Source organism: Trachypithecus francoisi, unplaced genomic scaffold (genome assembly GCF_009764315.1).
Source record: "Trachypithecus francoisi isolate TF-2019V2 unplaced genomic scaffold, Tfra_2.0 Lachesis_group1, whole genome shotgun sequence".
In the NCBI taxonomy this organism is placed as follows: domain Eukaryota; kingdom Metazoa; phylum Chordata; class Mammalia; order Primates; family Cercopithecidae; genus Trachypithecus; species Trachypithecus francoisi.
The window spans coordinates 946,432-966,823 of NW_022681454.1; the positions used below are offsets into that span (position 1 = coordinate 946,432).

The following is a 20,392-nucleotide window of genomic DNA, read 5'->3' on the forward strand; positions in this document are numbered from 1 at the left end:
AAGCACAGGGCCCCTTCCACAAAGCTCAGGGCCCTACTCACTGCGGGGGTCCCCCCTCAGCTCAGAACCCCCCTGTTCACCCTCCATTTCTGGACACACGCCCCTCCCGCTGCCCCCTCTGCTAACCTGCTGCCTCATCCCTACCTGTCCCCTCAGGCCCGCGCCAGCCAGCATGCAGGAACAGCTGCTCCTGGCGGCTGAGCAGGGGCTGGCTTTGGACAACAGCTCTCAAGCGACTACAGGTGCCCTCTGCACAGGTTTCCTTCTGTGGGGTTCCCTGCCTGTCTCTCCTGCTGCTCCCGGCCTCTCCTGTCCCCACTCTCCCTGCCTGGGTGACAGACGCAGGGGAGCCACTGGTGTCACTACCCCCTCAGTGGCCAGGCCGCAACTCTGAGGCCTCCCCGAGTGCCAACTTCCCCTTGCCACCTGGCCCAGGAGCTCTGGAGGGCACTGGCACAAGGCAGGGGGTGGGGGTGGAGCCACCCTCCGAGGCACAGGTCTTGTTTCCTCTTTACAGACACAGCCTGAAGCTCAGCAAGGCTAGGCCAGGTCTCAGGCCAGTCAGCATGGGCTCCAGTGACACCAACACGACATCCCCCGCAGTCACTCACACAGCCCACTCTGCCCCCAGAACTCTCCGAAAGCACCGCCCCAGTTCACTGGCCTTCCTTCCTGTCCTGCCCAACGGACCACGGAGTTGTTCTGCTGTCTTCCTGGGCTCAACTCTCATGAGGTCGGGCATCCACAGAGGGACCTGGAGTCGTCCACCTCTGCAGCCTCTCCTCTCCTCGCCAAGACCCCAGAGCCCCTGACGAGGACAGACAGCAGCACTCCTCCACCCCTGCTCAACGCCACTCACGGAAGGCCACTGCGCTCCACCCCGCTGGGAACCCAGAGCCCTGAGAAGGACAATTCCTCCACCCTGCTCAACACCGCTCACGGAAGGCCACCATGCTCCACCCCGTGCTGCCACTGGAGACAGGCAGGATGGGAGCCCGGCTCTCTGGCTGCCCACAGCTCTGTGAGGAGACAACACAGGGGGCCCACCCGGATGGTGGGAGGTCACGGGGCGTCAGCGTGGGCCTCTCACAGAACTCCTGTCAGACAGCTGCCCGCGCTTCCCGCTAAGACCAACACAGCTTGAGAGAAGGTGCTGGGCATGTCTCACAGCCGTGTGGCCGGGTCAGGAGGCACCAAGCCGGCCTCGGCTGGGTCAAGAGGCACCAGGCTGGCCTCCGCTGGGTTAGAAGCACCAGGCTGGCCTCCGCTGGATTAGACGCACCAAGCCGGCCTCCGCTGGGTCAGGAGGCACCAGGTCAGCCTCCGCTGGGTTAGATGCACCAAGCCAGCCTTCACAGGACGTTACCTTTACAGAGCTCTGTGAGCAGGAGGAACTCAGCCTGCCCCGTGTCCGACTCCTCTTTTCCTATGGACGCTGCAGAACAAAACTGTACGATGTTCGGGTGGCCGGAAAGCTTTTTCTGCAGTTGTCTTGTTAAAGGAGAATGTGCAGAACCATGTACACAGTTCCATGTGCTTAAAAATAAATGTATACAATATTAAGACGCTGAAGTCAGAATACTTGAATGAACCCCCTTACAATTTTAGACGTCAGAGCGGAAAATGAGGGAGACAGCAGTGGATGACCATAAGCACAAGAAAGGCAGACAGAGACAGGAGAAGCCGCAGGAGAGGGCAGGGACAAAGGCAGGCACGCCGGCCACACACACCTGACCACAGCGACGCCAAAGCCCGTCCCGCGCCCGACAGGAGGAGGCAGGGCCCTCAGGGGCTGTGCACAGGGAGGCTGTGGAGCGGCTGTGCCCACCTGAACCTGCACTCAGGCAGTCAGCGGGTGAACAGAGCTAGGAGCGGAAAGACAAGCAGTCTGAGGCAGTCACCGGCCCATCCACTGCGGTGACCAGCCCATCACTGGGCAGGGAGACCTCTTGGGTAGGAACAACTCCATTCCCAACACTTCTGAAACTTTTGACTACTACCCTGGCAGTAAGAAACAGAAAAAAACTGCTTCTTACTAGAAGTCACCTACAGGTAAGTTTGGTAAAAGCAAAAAGCCGATTTTAACACATGAAAGACAATGTCACAGAGTAGCCTCCTGGCCACTGGCGGCCACAGCTTGATGCAGGCCTGTGCCTGCCAAAGCCACTGTGCTGGCTCCTGGTTCCAGGAAAAGGATACCATGAAGCAAACTTCTTGAATGATGGCTCTGTTCTTTTCCTCTTCATTGGATAATAGCCTCTGTATCAGGAAACAGCACACACAAAAGATGAAAGAAAGTTTACCTTCCCACTTCACCCGATGCGTCATCTCAGACATAAGCAGGCGAGAGAGCATCGCAATGCGTCCAGTACAGCTCCCCTGTTTCATGCATTTCCACCTCTGACCCAAGTAAAAACGTGACGGGATCAAGACCCTCGAAAGATCTTTGTGATCCGAGGACACAAGAAAAGGCAAAAACAGGAGCCTTTCCTCCAAACAGGCCGGAGTAAAATGAGACAGACAAGAAGGCAGAGCGGAGACACTCTGCATACATGGGCGCGGCATGCGTGCAGACCACCAGAACAGGCCCACTTGCGCCCACTCTCGGGGGGGGGGGGGGGCACCCTGGTGCCCAGCATGGTGACAGCAAATGGAACCTTCTTACGTCTCAGGACAAAACCACATAGTACAGACCCTCCCACAGTGACCCCTATTTACAGACATGCTGTCAACACGTATTTCTTACAAGCAGCTTTTAAACTCCTTGTATTCATAGAGCCCTTATTTTGGCACATGGAGGCCAAGACCTCACCATGAGGTCACCCCCAGCACAGCCCCCTACGCAGGGCAGGCAGGGCCCACAGGAGTGCGAAGCCCAAAGCCGGAGACCAGGGCTCCTGCAGCACCCAAGACTGCTGAGCTTCAGTAGAAGTAAAAGGGACAAGTATGTCCAGGCTGTAAAAGGAAACAACGTAAGTAACAGGGACGCATCCCTGAAAACACTGTCACCAGAGAGTTCCCTTACATACGTCAAACATCCGGAGAAGGTGTGAAATGGTTCATTACCTTTAATGCATACTCTCTGCCACTCCCCACATCTTGAGCTTCATACACAAATGCAAACCCTCCTGAAAATCAAAAAGACTTGTCAGTTTAACCTATGATTTTATTTAACATATTAGGCTTAAAAAACACCTTCACTAGGTAAAATACAATTAACTTGTGGCTGCGGCCAGCAGTTTTCTACAAAACATAACTGCCCCAGCGTACACGCCTCCCCCCAACACACAGCCTCACACACACAACCCCAGCATGCACGGCCCCATACACACAGCCCCCCAGTGTACACAGCTCCAGTGTGCACAGCCCCACACACACAACCCCAGCGTGCACGGCCCCACACACACAGCCCCCCAGTGTACACAGCTCCAGTGTGCACAGCCCCGCACACACAACCCCAGCGTGCACGGCCCCACACACACAGCCCCCCAGTGTACACGGCTCCAGTGTGCACAGCCCCACACACACAACCCCAGTGTGCACACCCCGGACACAACCCCAGTGTGCACAGCCCCACACACACAACCCCACTGTGCACAGCCCCACACACACAAACCCAGCATGCACGATCTCACACACACAGCCCCCGGCATACACGGCTCCAGTGTGCACAGCCCCCCACACACAACCCCAGCATGCACAGCCCCACACACAGCCCCAGTGTACACGGCCCCAGCGTGCACGGCCCCACACGGATAGCCCCAGCGTGCACGGCCCCACACGCATAGCCCCAGCGTGCATGGCCCCACACACACAACCCCAGCGTGCATGGCCCCAGCGTGCACGGCCCCACACACACAGCCCCCCAGCATATACGGCTCCAGCGTGCCCAGCCCCACACATACAATCCCAGCGTGCACAACCCCACACACACAGCCCCAGCGTACACCACAGCACCCCCACAACAGGCCCAGCGTACACGGGCCCCCCCCAACATGGCCCCAGCGTACACGCCCCCCCACAGCCCTAGTGTATACGGCCACAGCGTACATGGCCCCCCCAACACACAGTCCCAGCGTAAACGGCCCCACACGTACAGCCCCAGAGTGCACAGCCCCACACACACAACCCCAGCGTGCACGGCCCCAGTGTGCACAGCTCCCCCCCACAAAGCCCCAGCATGCACGGTCCCACACGCACAGCCCCAGCATACATAGCTCCAGTGTGCACACCCTCACACACACGACCCCAGCGTACATGGCCCTAGCGTGCACACCCTCACACACATGACCCCAGCGTACATGGCCCAGCGTACATGGCCCCAGCGTGCACAGCCGCACACATACAGCCCCAGCGTGCACGGCACCCCCATGCACGGCCCCAGTGTACATGGCCCCAGCGTGCACAGACCCACACGCACAACCCCAGCATACATGGCCCCAGCGTGCACGGCTCCCCACGCACGGCCTCAGCATGCACGTCCCCAGAGCATACGCCACTGCCTTTCACTTGCTCTACTCCAGAGACAGAAACGAGTAACCTAAGAACAGAGGTCAACAAGAAGGGAAAAACAAAACCACAAGCAGTTCTCTCAAGACAAATGAAACTGGTAAGTTCTAGACAGACTGATCCACAGAGAGAGAGAGAGAAAGGACAGATCACCAATACCTAGAACAAGAGAGGGCACCTCCTTCTCTGACGCCCAAAAGAGGAAAAGATATAAAAAAGACTATGCACCAACATCATTCACAAACGTGGACCCAAAAATTCTTCATAAAACAGCAAACCAAGCCCAACAAGACATCAAGAGCAGACTTGGTTTAACATTTGAAAATCAATTTAATTCTATTGTTTTGGGGTCTAATTTGCTTAGCTTTTAGTTTTCTGCAGTGGAAAAACCACATCATGAAATTTAAAACTCTCAGCAAACAAGGAACAGAAAGAAACCTCCGCAGCCTGATAGATGGCATCGTGAGAGACCAACAGGAACACTGCATTTGATGGTGCAAAGTCAGATCCTCCGAAGAGAAGGAAGGAGGCAGGGATCCTCGTTCTCACCACTGAGGGTCGACACTGTGAGGAAATTCTCGCCAGTGCCATCAGTCAAGAAAAAGAAATAAAAGGCATCCAGATGAAGAAAGAAGTAAAAATATTTTTATCTGTAGAAAATCTGGTGAAATCTGCAAAAGAAAAGCTACTGTAACTAATAAACGCATTCCGGACGCTTGTCGGATGTAAGAGCAACGTACAAAAACCACCTGTGCTTTCACATGCCCGTGGTTAGGCAGAGATTTTTTAGATAGGGCACAAAAGCATGACCCGTAAAAGAAAAATAATCACAAATGGACTTCAGGAATTTCTGCTTTCTGAAATACACTGGTCAGAGAATGAAAAGATAAATCACGACTAGGTTTTGCAAATCATATACCTAATAAAGGACTTCTATCGAGAAAATATTTTAAAAATCCAAGTAACAACAACAATTTTTTTTCTTCTGAGACGGGTCCTACTCTGTCACCGGGATGGACTGCAGAGGAACTCTCACAACCCACTGCCTCCACCTCTGGGCTCAAGTGATCCTCCCACCTCAGCCTCCCAAGAAGCTGGGCTGCAGGCATGCGTCACCACACCCAGCTAAGTGCTTTATTTTTTGTAGAGACGAGGTTTTGCCAAGTTGCCCAGGTGGGTCTTAAACTCCGGGGCTGAAGCCTCCCTAAGTGCTGGGACTACTGGTGTGAGCCGCCACGCCCAGAACACAACAGAATTTTTAATGCGCAAAAGATATGAAGACACATCACCAAAGACACACGTGTGACAAGCACACAACGTGTCGCACCACTGCCCATGAGAGACATGCAAACTGCAGCTGCTAAGATAGGACTCCACCCCTAACAGAACACCCAACATTTAAAAACTGCCCAGACCAAGTGCTGCTGAGGATGTGATGCGACTGGAATGCTTACGCACAGCTTTTGGAAATGAAAAATGGCACAATCACTCTGGAAAACATTTTGGCAATGTTTTTTTTTTTGAGACGGAGTCTCGCTCTGTCACCCAGGCTGGAGTGCAGTGGCCGGATCTCAGCTCACTGCAAGCTCCGCCTCCCGGGTTCACACCATTCTCCTGCCTCAGCCTCCCAAATAGCTGGGACTACAGGCACCAGCCACCGTGCCCGGCTAATATTTTTTTGTATTTTTTAGTAGAAACGGAGTTTCACTGTGTTAGCCAGGATGGTCTCGATCTCCTGACTTCATGATCATTGGCGATTTCTTAAAAAGGTTAACATAAACCAACAATCCAGCCCTGACATTACGCTGTTGTGTATTTACCCAAGAAAAACGAGGGCAGCGTGTGTACAAAGACTTGTACCCAGCAGCTTCATGCGCAACAGCCTAAACACGGAAACAACCCAAACGTCCATCAACAGGTGAGTGAACAAATTAGTCACAGCTGTAACACTACCCGGCAATAAAAAGGATGAAACTGCTGTTACATGCAACAACGTGAATGACACACTAAAAAGCAGTATGCCGAGTAAAAGAAGCCAGACCAAAAAGAGTACATACCTACAGCTTTGTGTACAGAAAAGTCTACAAAATGCAAACAAACCTATAGTAACAGAAAGTCAATCAGTGGTTTCCTGGGATGGACAGGAAAGCGGGGCGAAGGGTCACCACGGGGAGGAGGGAGACGTGGCGCCGATGTGCATGTCCGCTGCCTAATTGATTAGCGCGGCAGACACAGTGTGTGACACACAGAAACATGCATGACACAAGCCGAAACATTCAAAACATGCAGCCTGTATATCTCATTTTTATCTCAACACAACTGTTGAAATATTTAAATAATAAATAAATCTGTGAGGAAAAACACAAATGAAAGGAAGTAAATGGAAATCCATGAAACAGAAAACAGAAAACAGATGGCTCCGCTGCTAAATTATATCAAACACTTAAGGAAGAAATCACAACAAGCTTATAAACAGTCTTTCATTAGAGAGAGGAGAAGAGTTCTCAGCCCATTTCTTGAGGTTAGCGTTAACACTAACCAAAGAAAGGTATAAAGACCAAATTAAGGAAAGAGATCACTCATGAGCACAGACACAAAAAATCCTCAAGAAAATACTAGCAAATTGATTCCGGCAAAACATAATAAGGATACTACGTCATGACCAGGTGGGATTCATCCCAGGAATGCAAGGTTGGTGTAACATTAAAAAAATCAATCACTGTAGTAAACGACATTAGCAGAATGGGGAACACTGGATCACCAACAAAATTTAGAAATGACAACTACAAAAAACTGACATCTAACATAAGACTTAATCGTGCTTTCTTGCTAAGATCAGGAACAAGGCAAGATGTCTGCTTTCAGCACCGGGAGACAACATTTTACTGGAAATCCTAGTTAATGCAAGAAAGCTAGAAAAATTAATAAAAGGCATAAAGATCAAAAAGGAAAAACTAACAAAAGACATAAAACTTCAGTTAGCTAGGAAGAATAAGCTCAAGAGACCACTGTACAACATGGTGACTATACGGTTAGTAATGAGAGATTCCATTCTTGAAAAATGCCCCCAAACTGATGACTATGACGCAGTACATGTGTTAACTAGCTAGATGTGGTCATTCCACAATACAGATATACTTCAAAACATCTTTGCATACATGACAAAGATATCAATTTTATCTGTCAATTAAAAAATAGATTAAACATGAAAAAAAGGAGGAACTAAAACTCCCCTCATTTTCAGATGCCATGACTGGAAAGGCAGAAGGCTCAAAAGGCCTCAGCGCCGCATGACCTTAGCAGGGCCACAGGTCTTCTGGGTGCCTCCCCAGCCTCCTCCTCTCCAGCCACACCCACCACTTGGTTCCAATCCACCACATGAAGCACGTCCTTCCTGCTCATCTTCCTTACGCTTTCCCTGCACTGTGAGTGATACTGCGTTAGAGATGTTAAAAGTAACATCAGTGATGCTGTGTTTTTTTGTTGGTGGTTTTTTGTCTTTTGTTTTTGAGATGGAGTCTTGCTCTGTCATCCAGGCTGGAGTGCAGTGGTGTGATCTCAGCTCACTGCAACCTCTGCCTCTCAAGTTCAAGTGATTCTCCTGCCTCAGCCTCCCGAGTAGCTGAGATTACAGGTGCCCACGAGCACATCTGGCTAATTTTTTGTATTTTTAGTAGAGACGGGGTTTCACCGTGTTGGCCAGGATAGCCTCGATCTCCTGACCTCATGATCTGCCTGCCTTGGCCTCCCAAAGTGCTGGGATTACAGGGTTGAGCCACCATACCCGGTCCCAGACACTATTTTGTTAAAAGGTTAACATTTACTCTGGATAGCAGGACACAGGTGTTTGATACGTTACTCTTGCTATTTTTCCGCATTTTAAAATATTTCATAATTTTTAAAGATAGCAATACCTGGGCTTGATCTCAGGACTTTCCATACAGCTAAATTAATCAAGGCTGTGTGGTACTGGCGGATGGACAGATACAAAGATGACTGGAATGGAAAGAAAATTGCAGAAACAGCCACACAAACCAATCCAGGTGATTTCTCTTTTTTTTTTTTTTTGAGACAGTCTCGCTCTGTCACCCAGGCTGGAGTGCAGTGGCACAATCTCAGTTGACTGCAGTCTCCGCCTCCCAGGCTCAAGCAATCCTCTTGCCTCAGCCTCCCCAGTAGCTACAACTACAGACGTGTGTCACTACGCCCAGCTAATTTTTATATTTTTAGTAGAGACGGGGTTTCACTGTGTTGCCCAGGTTGGTCTCGAACTCCTGGCTTTAGGTGCCTTGGCCTCTCGAAGTGCTGGGATTACAGGCCTGAGCCACTGCGCCGGGCCCATCCAGATGATTTCTGACAGAGGCACAGAAGCAACTCCGTGGAAGATCCACAAATGGTGCCGGACAATGAGCTTCATGTAAACGTCAGCCACATACAGTAATTCATCAAAATAAACACGGACACAAATGCACAACTGTGAAGGTTTAAAACTTTCAGAAAAACAAAAGAGACAAATCTTTAAGATAAAGAGCTAAGAATCCTTAGCTGTGACAAGGCGTGATTCATAAAAGGAAAGAACAACAAATCACACTTCACAATGAAAAACTTTGGATCTGCAAAAGACCCAGTTTTGTTTTTTAATTAACTGGTCTGAGTCTGCGTCCAAAAAGACCCTGTTTAGGGGATGAAGAGACAAGCTGCAGACTAGGAAAAGATACTTGAAAACCCCATGTCTACGAAGGACTTGTATCTACAATAAAGAACACTCAAAACTTGGTCAAAAAACATAATTAGGAAGTGCGCAAAAGACATGAACAGACATTTCACCACTGAAGATATGCAGATGGCAAAGAAGCACTCCCAAGCTATTGGGAAAATGCAAATCAAAACCACAAGGCAGTATCACTACACATGTATCACAATGATCACAATAAAAATGATGACGCCAAATGCTGGTGAGTATAAAGAGAAACTCACTGTTACGGACTGAACTGTGTGCCCCCAAAATGCGTCTGCGGAAGCCCCAGATGACCCTACGTGGAGATGGGCCTGAAGTAATTAAGGATAAATAAGGTCCCATGAGTGGGGCCCTAATCCAATAGGACTGCCGTCCTTGTAAGATGAAGACACACCAGAGATGTCAGCATCCCCTCAGCAAAAAGGCAGCATTGGCCGTGTGCGGTGGCTCATGCCTGTATAATCCCAGCACTTTCGGAGGCCGAGGTGGGCGGATCACTTGAGGTCAGGAGTTTGAGACCAACCTGGGCAACATGGTGAAACCGTCTCTACTAAAAACACAAAAATCAGCAGGGCATGGTGGCAGGCGCCCGCAATCCCAGCTGCTCAGGAGGCTGAGGCAGAGAACTGCTTGAACCTGGGAGGCGGAGCTTGCAGTGAGCCGAGATGGCGCCACTGCACTCCAGCCTGGGTGACAGAGCGAGACTCCGTCTCAAAGGAAAAAAAAAAAAAAAAGTAGCATCTGCAAACCAGCAAGAGAGGCCTCTCCAGGAATCAGCACTGACAGCATCTTGCTCTTGGCCTTCAAGCCTCCAGAACTGCAAGACTGAATTTCTACTGCTCCCCAACTCAGTCTGGAGTCTTTTGTTACAGCAGTCTAACCAGGCTGATACGCCCCTACATTGCTGGTGGGAATGTATGGCCACTCAAGAAACAATCTGGCAGTTTTCTAACAAACTAAACACACAATTACCACACGTGAACCAGCAACTGCACTCTTAGACATTTATCCCAGAAATGAAACCGTATATTCACACAGAAACCCATATGCGAGGGTCACAGCAGCTTTATTTGTAATAGCCAAAACCGGAAACAGCCAGATGTCCTTCCACGGGTGGCTGGCTGGGCAAGCGGCGCACATTCACACAGAGGAGTCTCGCCACAGGAAACGAGCTACTGACACACACAACTGCCTGAAGAATTCTGCACTTCCCCTTACACAGCAGCCTTCGGATGACAAAATCACAGACAGAGCAAAGACTAGGGGTTTCCAGGGGCTAAGGAAATGGCGAGGCTGTGAGAGGTGGCACGAGGGCTCCCTGCGGGGACGGAGCCTTCCACAGCTTCACCTGCACCAGGGTTGGCATCCCGACCGACACCCATGGGGAAACCGGGCAAGGGTCTGAAATATACAAGATCTCCATCTTTTCTCACAGCTGCGTGGGAACCGACAATGAACTCAAAACAATACAGTTTATTGTAAAATAACAGTAACGTATAGAACATTAAAGAAGAGCATGCCAGGCGCCTCCAAGACCCTGTCGTACCCCCTTTACTGCACATACTCTGCCATTTAAGAAACAGGCACACGCCAGGCACAGTGGCCCACACCTGCAATCCCAGCTCTTTGGGAGGCTGAGGTGGGAGAATCACTTCAGCCCAGGAGTTCTGAGAACAGCCTACAGGCAGCCTAACAAGACTCCATCTCTACCAGAAATAAATTAAAAATTAGCCAGGCGTGGTGGTGAGTGCCTGTGGTCCCAGCTACCTGGGAGGCTGAGGTGGGAGGACTGCTTGAGCCCAGGAGTTCAAGACTGCAGTGAGCCAGGATCGTGCCACTGCACTCCAGCCTGGGCAACAGAGCAAGATCTCATCTCAAGCGCAGGGAGTGGAGGGGTGGGGAGTGGAGGCACAAAGACATCAAGTGCTCAGGCCAGGCCAGATCTCAAGGCCCAGGTTCCCTGAGGCAGCCTGGCCTGAGACAGCAGAGTGATCACAGCTAAGGCTTGCCTTCTGTTTCTCACATAAATTATATAAATATGTAAACATAAGACCTGTATCCAAAATAAGCAGAGACTCTCCCAACTCCTGTCCAATAAAGAACAGACAAAAAGGTCAGGCGCAGTGGCTCATGCTAGCAATCCCAGCATTCTGGGAGGCCAAGGCAGGAGTTTGAGACCAGCCTGACCAACATAGTGAAACTCCATCTCTACTACAATACACAAAATTAGATGGGCCTGGTGGTGCACGCCTGTAATCCCAGCTAGCTGGGAGGCTGAGGCAGGAGAATTGCTTGAACCTGGGAGGCGGAGCTTGCAGTGAGCCAAGACGGCGCCACTACACTCCAGCCTGGGCAAGACTCCGTCTCAAAAAAGAAAAAAAACCATTGCTGAACATCATTATCATCAGGGAAATTCCAATGAAATCACAATGAGATCGACACCACTGCACACCCACAAGAATGGATGCAATCAAAATGAAAGACCACAAGAAACACTGGTGAGCAAGAGGAGAGCCAGGAACTCTCCAGTGTGGCTGGTGGAAATGCAAAATGGGGTAGCTGCTGTGGAAGAGATTTGGTTGTTTCATGTGGTGTTCAACCTAAATCCAATCTCTAAGTCGGCAATCCTACTCCTTGGTATTTTTTACCCAAGACAAAGGAAAACACACGTGCACAAAAAGACTTGGGAAAAAATGTTCTCAGCGACTTTATTCATAACAGCAGATATGATTTGAATCTTTATTTGTAACAGTGGATACGGTTTGGATCTGTGTCCCCCACGCAAATCTCATGTTCACTTGTGACCCCCAATGTTGGAGGAGAGGCGTGGTGGTAGGTGACTGGATCATGGGGACGGAGTTCCACCGGGGGGTTGCTCTCAGGATAGTGAGTGCTCTCCTGTGAGATCTGGTTAGACACTGGGGAGGGAGTCCTCCCCCCACACACCCTGGGGGGCTGCTCTCAGGACAGTGAGATCTGATTGGGTCATAAGGACAGAGTTGGGGGTGGGCTGCCTCAGGATAGTGAGATCTGATTGGGTCATGAGGATGGAGTTGGGGCGGGGGGGGGGGGGGGGGGGGGGGCTGCCCGCAGGATAGTGAGATCCCATTGGGTCAAGAGGATGGAGTTGGGGCGGGGGCTGCCCTCAGGATAGTGAGATCTGATTGGGTCATGAGGAGGGGGGCGTGGCCGGGGCTGCCCTCAGGATAGTGAGATCTGATTGGGTCATGAGGATGGAGTTGGGGGGGGGGGGGGCTGCCCGCAGGATAGTGAGATCTGATTGGATCATGAGGGTGGCGTTCACCCCCCTCCCCACCCCGGGGGCTGCTCTCAGGATAGTGGGTGCTCTCCTGTGAGATCTGGTTGCCTGAAAGTGTGGCACCTCCCCCTCACTCTCTTCCCTGCCCCCCCTTTGCCTTCCACCAGGACTGAGAGTCTCCTGAGGCCTCCCCAGCCATGCTTCCGGTACAGCCTGAGGAACAGTGAGCCAATTACACCTCTTTTCCTCACAAATCACCCAATCTCAGGTGTTTATGCAGTGTGAGAACAGACTATCACAATAGCCCAAAATGGAAACAACCCAAACATCTATCAACAAGTGAGTGGATTTAAAAGCTGTGGTACATCCACACAAACTGAATCCAACTCAGCAATAAAGGGAACACATTTCTGATACAAACATCACAAGGAAACTTCAAAACTACGAACGTCAAGAAAAGCAGCCAGCCAGAAAAGCGCACGGGGTAGGATTCGACATTCACAACGGTCCTGACAGCAAAACCAGTCACGGTGAGCCGAAGCCAGGAGCAAGGGCTCACCTGGCCAGGGGAGGGAAGGATGACTGGAACGGGGCACAAGGGGTTTCTGGAGTAACTTGACTGTCCTCCAATGCAACAGGTGTTTTAGCTACACAGGTAAAAGCACTTGTCAAAGCACTTAAATTCAACATATTTTAGTGTTATGTCCATAATAATTTAAATTTCTTTAACTATAAGAAAAACAGGCCGGGCGCAGTGGCTCCTGTCTGCAATCCCAGCACTTTGGGGGGCCGAGGCAGGCAGGTCACCTGAGGTCAGGAGTTCGAGGCCAGCCTGGCCAATATGGCGAAACCCTGTCTCTATTATTAAAAATACAAAAATTAGCCTAGTGTAGTGGCACGCGCCTGTAATCCCAGCTACTTGGAAGGTTACGACACAAGAATCTCTTGAACCTAGGAGGAGGAGGTTGCTGTGAGCTGAGATCACACCACCGCACTCCAGCCTGGGCAACAGAGTAAGACTCCATCTCAAAAAAATAAAAATAAAAAAAAAACAGGCACAGGATATGAATGTGCAAAGCCAGAAGGGGAGGTTGAGCAGCAAATAAGCGTTATCAAACTCACTACTCAGAAAGGCACAAATCAAAGCTTGATACTTTCTAATCCCATCAAAATTCTCAAATAAAACAAACCCCCAGGGGACACTCCGAGGACTCGGGACACTAGAGTCTGCCGCCCCCGAGCAGCCTGCAGGCCCCGTGAGCAGAGCTGGGCAACCTTCCCCCACACAGCCCACCAGCATCCATGCAAGGGGCTAAGGACACCTCTCACCAGGATGGGTGTAGGATGCACGGGGCACGCTGGGGACAGTACTGAGTGCCGGGGGACAGTGAGGTCAGCACAGGACCACTACAGGCAGATCTGAGTATCTTTTTTAATCAACTCGGCTGCTTTTAAGAAAGACACTTTTCTAACACAAAATACTACACACCAACACTTTCAATACACACATAATTCACCACACTACAGAATGAATGTGTCCCCTCCAAAATTCCTGTGTGAAATCCTAATACCCAAGGTGATGGTGTTACGAGGTGGGGCCTCCTTGGGGGTGATCAGGCCATGAAGGTGGAGCCCTCAGGACTGGGATATTACTGCCCTAATAAAGGAAGCCCCAGAGAGCACTCCCTCACCGCTTTCGCCCTGTGAGGACACAGCAAGAAGGTGCTGGACCCTCACCAGACACCAGATCTGCTTGCGCCTAGACTTCCAGCCTGCAGAGCCTTGAGGAATAAACGTCTGTGGTTCACAGGACCCCAGCGTATGATATTGTTACAGGAGCACGGATGGACTGGGACACAGGGATGCGCACCCACGCAGACACAACCACGAGTGATTCACCAGGAGTCTACGGAGCACAGCAGGAGGAATGGGGAGCGGCCCAGCCCAACCATCACCTCTCCCAGTGGTGAGCCTACCCCAGGGGGTCCTCCCCGACAGTGACCTCCCTGAACGGCTAACTCACCCCAGGGGGTCCTCCCTGACAGTGACCTCCCCAAAGGGCGAATTCACCCCAGGGGTCCCCCCCCCGCTGACAGTGACCTCCCTGAATGGCTAACTCACCCCAGGGGTCCCCCCCCCCGACAGTGACCTCCCCGAACGGCTAATTCAGCCGAGGGGGTCCTCCCAGACAGTGATGTCCCTGCGTGTCAACAGACAGAAACCACAGAAGTAACAGGCTTGCTCCTGCCACGGGTTAGGTGGGCCGCAGCCGAGCACGAAGCCGTGTTGGCCTGTCACACTCCGCTCCAGCCGCCTCTGCTACCTTAGCTGCTCAGACATCTCCTCCAGGGCACAATGCACAGACCCGCGGGGGGCAGGGAGGGCCCTAAGGACACCTCCCTCGGGCTCCAAGCCCCCACTCCACAACTCCACCTCTGGCAAGTGACTAATCTCCACAAACGTCACTTTTCTCTTCTGCGAGATGGGAGTAATTATAGTACCCACTTTCCAGGGCTACCGTGAGGACCACATTGTTGGGAATAAGCCCCCCAAAACTGGCCATAAACAAAATCTCTGCAGCACTGTGACATGTTCATGATGGACATAATGCCCACGCTGGAAGGTTATGGGTTTACCAGAATGAGGGCAAGGAACACTTGGCCTGCCCAGGGCGGAAAACTGCTTAAAGGCGTTCTTAAACCACAAACAATAGCAAGGGCGATCTGTGTCTTAAGGACATGCTCCCGCTGGAGTTCACTAGCCCAACCTATTCCTTTAATTCAGTCCATCCCTTCATTTCCCATAAGGGATACTTTTAGTTAATTTAATATCTATAGAAACAACGCTAATGACTGGCTTGCTGTTAATAAAGACATGGGTAAATCTCTGTTCGGGGCTCTCAGCTCTGAAGGCTGTGAGACCCCTGATTTCCCACTTCACACCTCTGTATATCTGTGTGTGTGTCTTTAATTCCTCTAGCGCCGCTGGGTTAGGGTCTCCCCGACAGAGCTGGTCTCCACACACACAATCCACATAAAGCACTACGGACTGAGCTCGGCAAATACTAACAGCCCCTAAATGTTGCCATGGTGGTTCTGACCATTACTATTTCACACTGGGAACTAGTCAAAGTGGACAAAGGTTGATGATCAAGCCATCAACCTGGAAGTGAAGGGGGTATGAGGAGAGCCGCGAGAGGGCAGCTACTCTGTGATGAGAAGGGCCGTGAGAGGGCAGCTACTCACGTGGCAGAATATGAGCCTCACAGGCCTGATGACCTAGAACCAACTACCCAAGCCCCAGAGACCCTGGTTACCTGCGCTCCACACTGCCCCACAGCCGTCCCTGCTTACCTGCGCTCTGTACTGCCCCGCACCCCTCCCTGGTTACCTGCGCTCTGCACCCTCCTGCAACCTCTGCATCCTCCCGCAACCGTCCCTGGTCACCTGCGCTCTGCACCGCCCTGCACCCCTCCCTGGTTACCTGCGCTCTGACCACCCAGCAACTGTCCCTGGTTACCTGCGCTCTGCACTGCCCCACACGCCTCCCTGGGTGAGTGCACCCCCTGCACTTCAGGCTCTGGGTCCAGCAGAGGTACAAAGAAGCAAGGATGACAGAACCTTGGTGGCCAAGAGAACAGCACAGAGCTTCAGAGGCTGATGCCCTCAGTCCCAAGTCCTATGTGGGAAGAGGGTGTGCTACAAGGCTGGCTCGCCACAGCAACCTAAGGGTCTACTTTTTTTTTTTTTTGAAATAGAGTCTCGCTCTGTCGCCCAGGCTTGGAGTCCAATGGCGCAATCTCGGCTCACTGCAGCCTCCGCCTCCCGGGTTCAAGTGATTCTCCTGCCTCAGCCTCTTGAGTAGCAGGACTACAGGCACACGCCACCATGCCCAGCTAATTTTTCTATTTTTAGTAGATATGGGGTTTTGGAATGTTGGCCAGGCTGGTTTCGAACTCCTGACCTCAGGTGATCTGCCCACCTCTGCCGCCAAAGTGCTGAGATTACAGGCATGAGCCATTGTGCCCGGCCGGGTCTATCTACTTTTAAGATCTGTCTAAGACTGGACACATTAGCTCACACCTGTCATACCAGCACTTTGGGAGGCCAAGGCCGGAGGATTACGTGGGCCAGGAGTTCAAGGCCGCAGTGAGTCGTGATTGTTCCACTGCACTCAGCCTGGGCAACAGAGCCAGACTCTTTCCAATAAAAGAAAATGATCTCAAGTGTACCCTGCAGAGGACACGCAGGGCCAGCATGTGGCCTCCCTGCCACTGAGCCCACCTGGGAGGGTTTCTGAAACTTGCGGCCAAGAGTCTTGTCTGTACCACACAATTCTGCAACTGTCAGTACTAAACATTCCCATGGCCCTCACCCAGTCCAGAATTCTACATAAGTGAAGGGAAGAAGCCTCCAAAAGCCATGTCAAAGAGGAAGAAGGGTGGAAAGCCAGGATCACAAACAAGTGGCCCTGGGGGTGCGAGTAGGCTGTGCCCTCCCCATTCCTTAGGCCAGAGCTTGACCCCCAAGGCTCCTGAGTGGTCCCAGCCACTCAGCTAATACTGAGCATGGCACACAAAGGCTGCTGGCTGGCAGAAATTACATGCAGCACCCAACCAAACGCACGAGGTGAGTTACGCTTAAACTACACGAGAACTGTGCAGCATTGTTTTCATTTTCTGCCCCAATTTACCTCACTAGCAGTAACACCGAGTTCAAGTCAGCCACACAGGGAAGGTGGATTTCCCTGCAGTCGGCACAGCAGGCTCCATTTCAAAAGCAACGGCACGCAGAACCCAAAACAAAGAACACACAGCATACACCTGCCCTGGGCATCTCTGACACGGTTGGTGCTCCTGATAATCTGCCTTTTAAAAAAGTGAAGACTAGCCAGGTGGGAAACGGCACACGCCTGTAATTCCAGCTACTCGGGAGGCCGAGGCAGGAAGACCCAGAGCCCAGTTCAAATCTATCCTGAGTAACAGCAAGACCTCGTCTCTTAAAGAAAAAAAAAAGGAAGATGACAGAACAAATATGAAGAAATTAGAAAGCTATCTGGTTCCACAGTTCTACCTAAAAACCCATTTACACCACAAGTCCAAATTCCTAAAAGTTAAGAAAACCGTTTTTTCCTAACTCACTTGACAGCAAATCCTAGTCTATCATAACCTCATTTGGGATAAAACCTGACATGAATTGATATGGAGCTAATCACAGACTTTATCCCACAGTGAGACTATTTAGTCATTTAATTACAGAAACATTAATGTATTCAATTACAGAATACTTTCCCAAGTTCTCTGGGAGTATCCCATGATATACAGGTTATATGCTGCAATGATCATTCTGAAACCTGAAAAATTCTGGAATCATAAACATCTGTACTCAAGGGTTCAGATTACGGGCCATCGCCATGTTCACACAAGACAGCCTGAACTCCCATAGCCTATGTTCTAAGGTTGCTGTCCAGACAAAACTTATTTAAGTATGTTTATACAAATTACTTAATTCAGCTTTCACACCCTGTTTCAGTTCAAAGAGACTTCAAAGAACTTAGGAGGCTGCAGGCCACGTATTAAGCTCACAAGGAGGAAATCTACAGCTCCTAATTGCGTAGGTTATTTTTATCTCCTGACTCGCCTAGATAGCAAAGGGAAACAAGTTCCTTTGCACAACCTCAGTGGCCGCCCACATTTCCTTGTTCTTCTTCCTGGGTGCTAAGTGACCCACAGGCTTCTTTCTTTACACAAATCTTCCTCTCGGGACCCAGGGAGGGTGCAATCTCCATCCCTCAAACCCTGATGCGTGCCATCTTCTGCTTGACTCCTTCCCAGAGCTCACACTGTGTGTACCACCCCAAGGATCCCACTGCCAAGGATCTGTCCCTATGCTGCCTCTGTCTCTCCGCCGCTTGAGCACCGGTCTGAGGTTCCAGAAACCAAGTCCTATCCACTATGAATTTCTTAAAGAATGAAGATAACCACCTAGTATTTTCAGAATAAATGAGCTAATCTGAGAGAAATCTGTTTCTAACAGATGTGAAAGAGTATCACACTTCAGCCCCCACCTCTGAAAGAAGAGCTTGGAGCTTTCTGACCAAATTGTACCCAAAATCTGTTTGGTTTTGACCACAACGGAGACAAAGTGTGTGATAACGCTGCAGTCAAAATGTCTCCGCAGACCTTCTGTGATAATCAGAAGTCTGGGATAGTTTCCTGTCTGGTCACAGGGCAGGCACCTGGACAGGCTAACCCTCCAGCCCTGAGAGGTACCACGGAGCTGGTGAGGGTGAGGGCTTTGTGTCACTTCACTCCTCGCCCTGTGCCAATACAGAAGAATAGAGTCACGCTTCCGCACCGAAGTCAACCATGTTTAGCCAACAAACTTCACAGCCAGTGAAACGTAACACACCTCCAGGCACCACTGGACAACAAATGGAAGGAAAATCCACAAGAGAGAAGGGGACTCACTGACACTGGTGATCGATCCCGTGTGAACGGAGAGGACGTTCAGGCAGCTAGAAATGGCACGCAGAGACAAAACTGACTCAAGACTGACTCAAGAGGACTTAAGCTGAGTGATTGTCCACTCTGCAAGTTCTGTATAGGTCGCAACTACTGGCTCTGTTTCCTGTACTACACACAGAATCACACGAGTAGATGTTCACCGGGAAGAGAAACACTGAGGCATTAAGAAGAGGAATGGGGATCACTAGACAGAGCCCTGTCTACCCTCAGCCAACCCCCCACCCCGCAGGCTACGACCGCAACTACCTGCAACACGTGTGCATCCACCTACTGTCAAGTTCCCTGGACTGTAGAAGAATCAGCCCTAACCTCCAAAGTCCAGTCCTGTCCCTGCCTGCTCAATAATCCTAGACGTCCGGCAAAAGGCCAAGGCTTAAACCCACCTCCTGCACCGCTCACCTCCTGACTCCAGCTGTGGGCCTTCTAGCACCCTCCCTCAGCCTCCACTGTAGGCCCCCACCCAAGCTCCCTGCCTGCCACCATCCCCCACCTCACCCTAACATCTTCCCCCACCCACCCTGGGGGGTTCCCCAAGCCCCAGGCCTTGCTCCAACTTGACCCTACTCCTATCACCAGAAAGTACCCCGGTCCCAGCCTCGCCCTCCGCAATCACCGCCCTCAGGCACTGACCTACGGGGCCCCCACTGTGACCCTCGCCGGGCCCTGACCCACGCCCTCGGCAGAGATCCTCCCCTGGCCGACCCTGACCCACAACCCACGCTGGGACCCCTAACCCACGCCCTTCCACTCCAAGCTGACGCTGCCCCCAGCGTCCCGGAGACAACACTCCCCGGCCGCACCCGCGCTGTCGACCCGGGGCCTCACCTTCGGCCAGGACCCGCCGCACCCGCAGCCGCAGCTCGCCCAGTTCCACCGTCTGCCCCACGAAATCACTCTGGTCGCGGCCGGAAGCACCGCCCAGGGAGCCTGGACCCGCCAAGAAGTCGAGCGCCGACTGCAGCAGCGACATGGCGGTGGCTGCGCCGCACCCCGCGGCAGCCGGAGTGGTCGGGCTCGGGCTCCCGCTCCCTAGCCGTCCGGGTCAGCTCAGCAACCGCCGGCCCCGAGCTGCACCATCTTCCGCCCCGACGCCGTGACGTACTCGCGCGTGAGGACGCGTCGCGTCAGGCGGCGTCGGGGCCCAGCCGTGTCCCCTCCGCCGCGGCCTCACTTCCTGGCTGCGCGCTCAGGCGCGGAGGGCTGACGGAGACAGCGCGTGCGCGGCGTCGCCGAGCTTGTGATGAACTTCCGGTTATCAAGCTCCCGGCCGGGCTGACTCCAGCGGAGGCGCGCGGAGCGGTCGCCGCGGCGATTCCCGCCCAGGTAGTTCAGCGCCCCAGCCCAACTCCCGGTACCGTTC

General features: G+C 51.9%; 2 protein-coding genes across 9 annotated transcripts in view; one reads left to right on the top strand and one right to left on the bottom strand.

Annotated features, from left to right (window-relative positions):
* Window positions 1-20,200, bottom strand: part of GAK (cyclin G associated kinase) — an 81,568-nt gene extending 61,368 nt beyond the window's left edge. For 3 of the 4 annotated variants that reach the window (XR_004437757.1, XM_033213386.1, XM_033213385.1), the window contains exons 1-4: window positions 19,858-20,200; window positions 3,067-3,128; window positions 2,200-2,259; window positions 1,367-1,481 (exon numbers count right to left, since the gene is read on the bottom strand). Coding sequence is in view for 3 of the 4 variants with exons in the window: in XM_033213386.1 (XP_033069277.1) it covers window positions 1,367-1,481; window positions 2,200-2,259; window positions 3,067-3,128; window positions 19,858-20,002 (382 nt within the window). In the remaining variant the exon portion in view is untranslated. The remainder of the gene's footprint in view (window positions 1-1,366; window positions 1,482-2,199; window positions 2,260-3,066; window positions 3,129-19,857) is intronic. The other variant, XM_033213387.1, reaches the window with a different exon arrangement.
* Window positions 20,201-20,203: 3 nt separating this feature from the next.
* The window catches only part of TMEM175 (transmembrane protein 175), a 35,533-nt gene continuing 35,344 nt past the window's right edge, over window positions 20,204-20,392 (top strand). For 3 of the 5 annotated variants that reach the window (XM_033213391.1, XM_033213394.1, XM_033213393.1), the window contains exon 1: window positions 20,224-20,355. The gene's annotated coding sequence lies outside the window, so the exon portion shown is untranslated. Of the gene's footprint in view, window positions 20,356-20,392 lie in introns of all 5 variants that reach the window. The other 2 variants (XM_033213396.1, XM_033213390.1) reach the window with 2 other exon arrangements.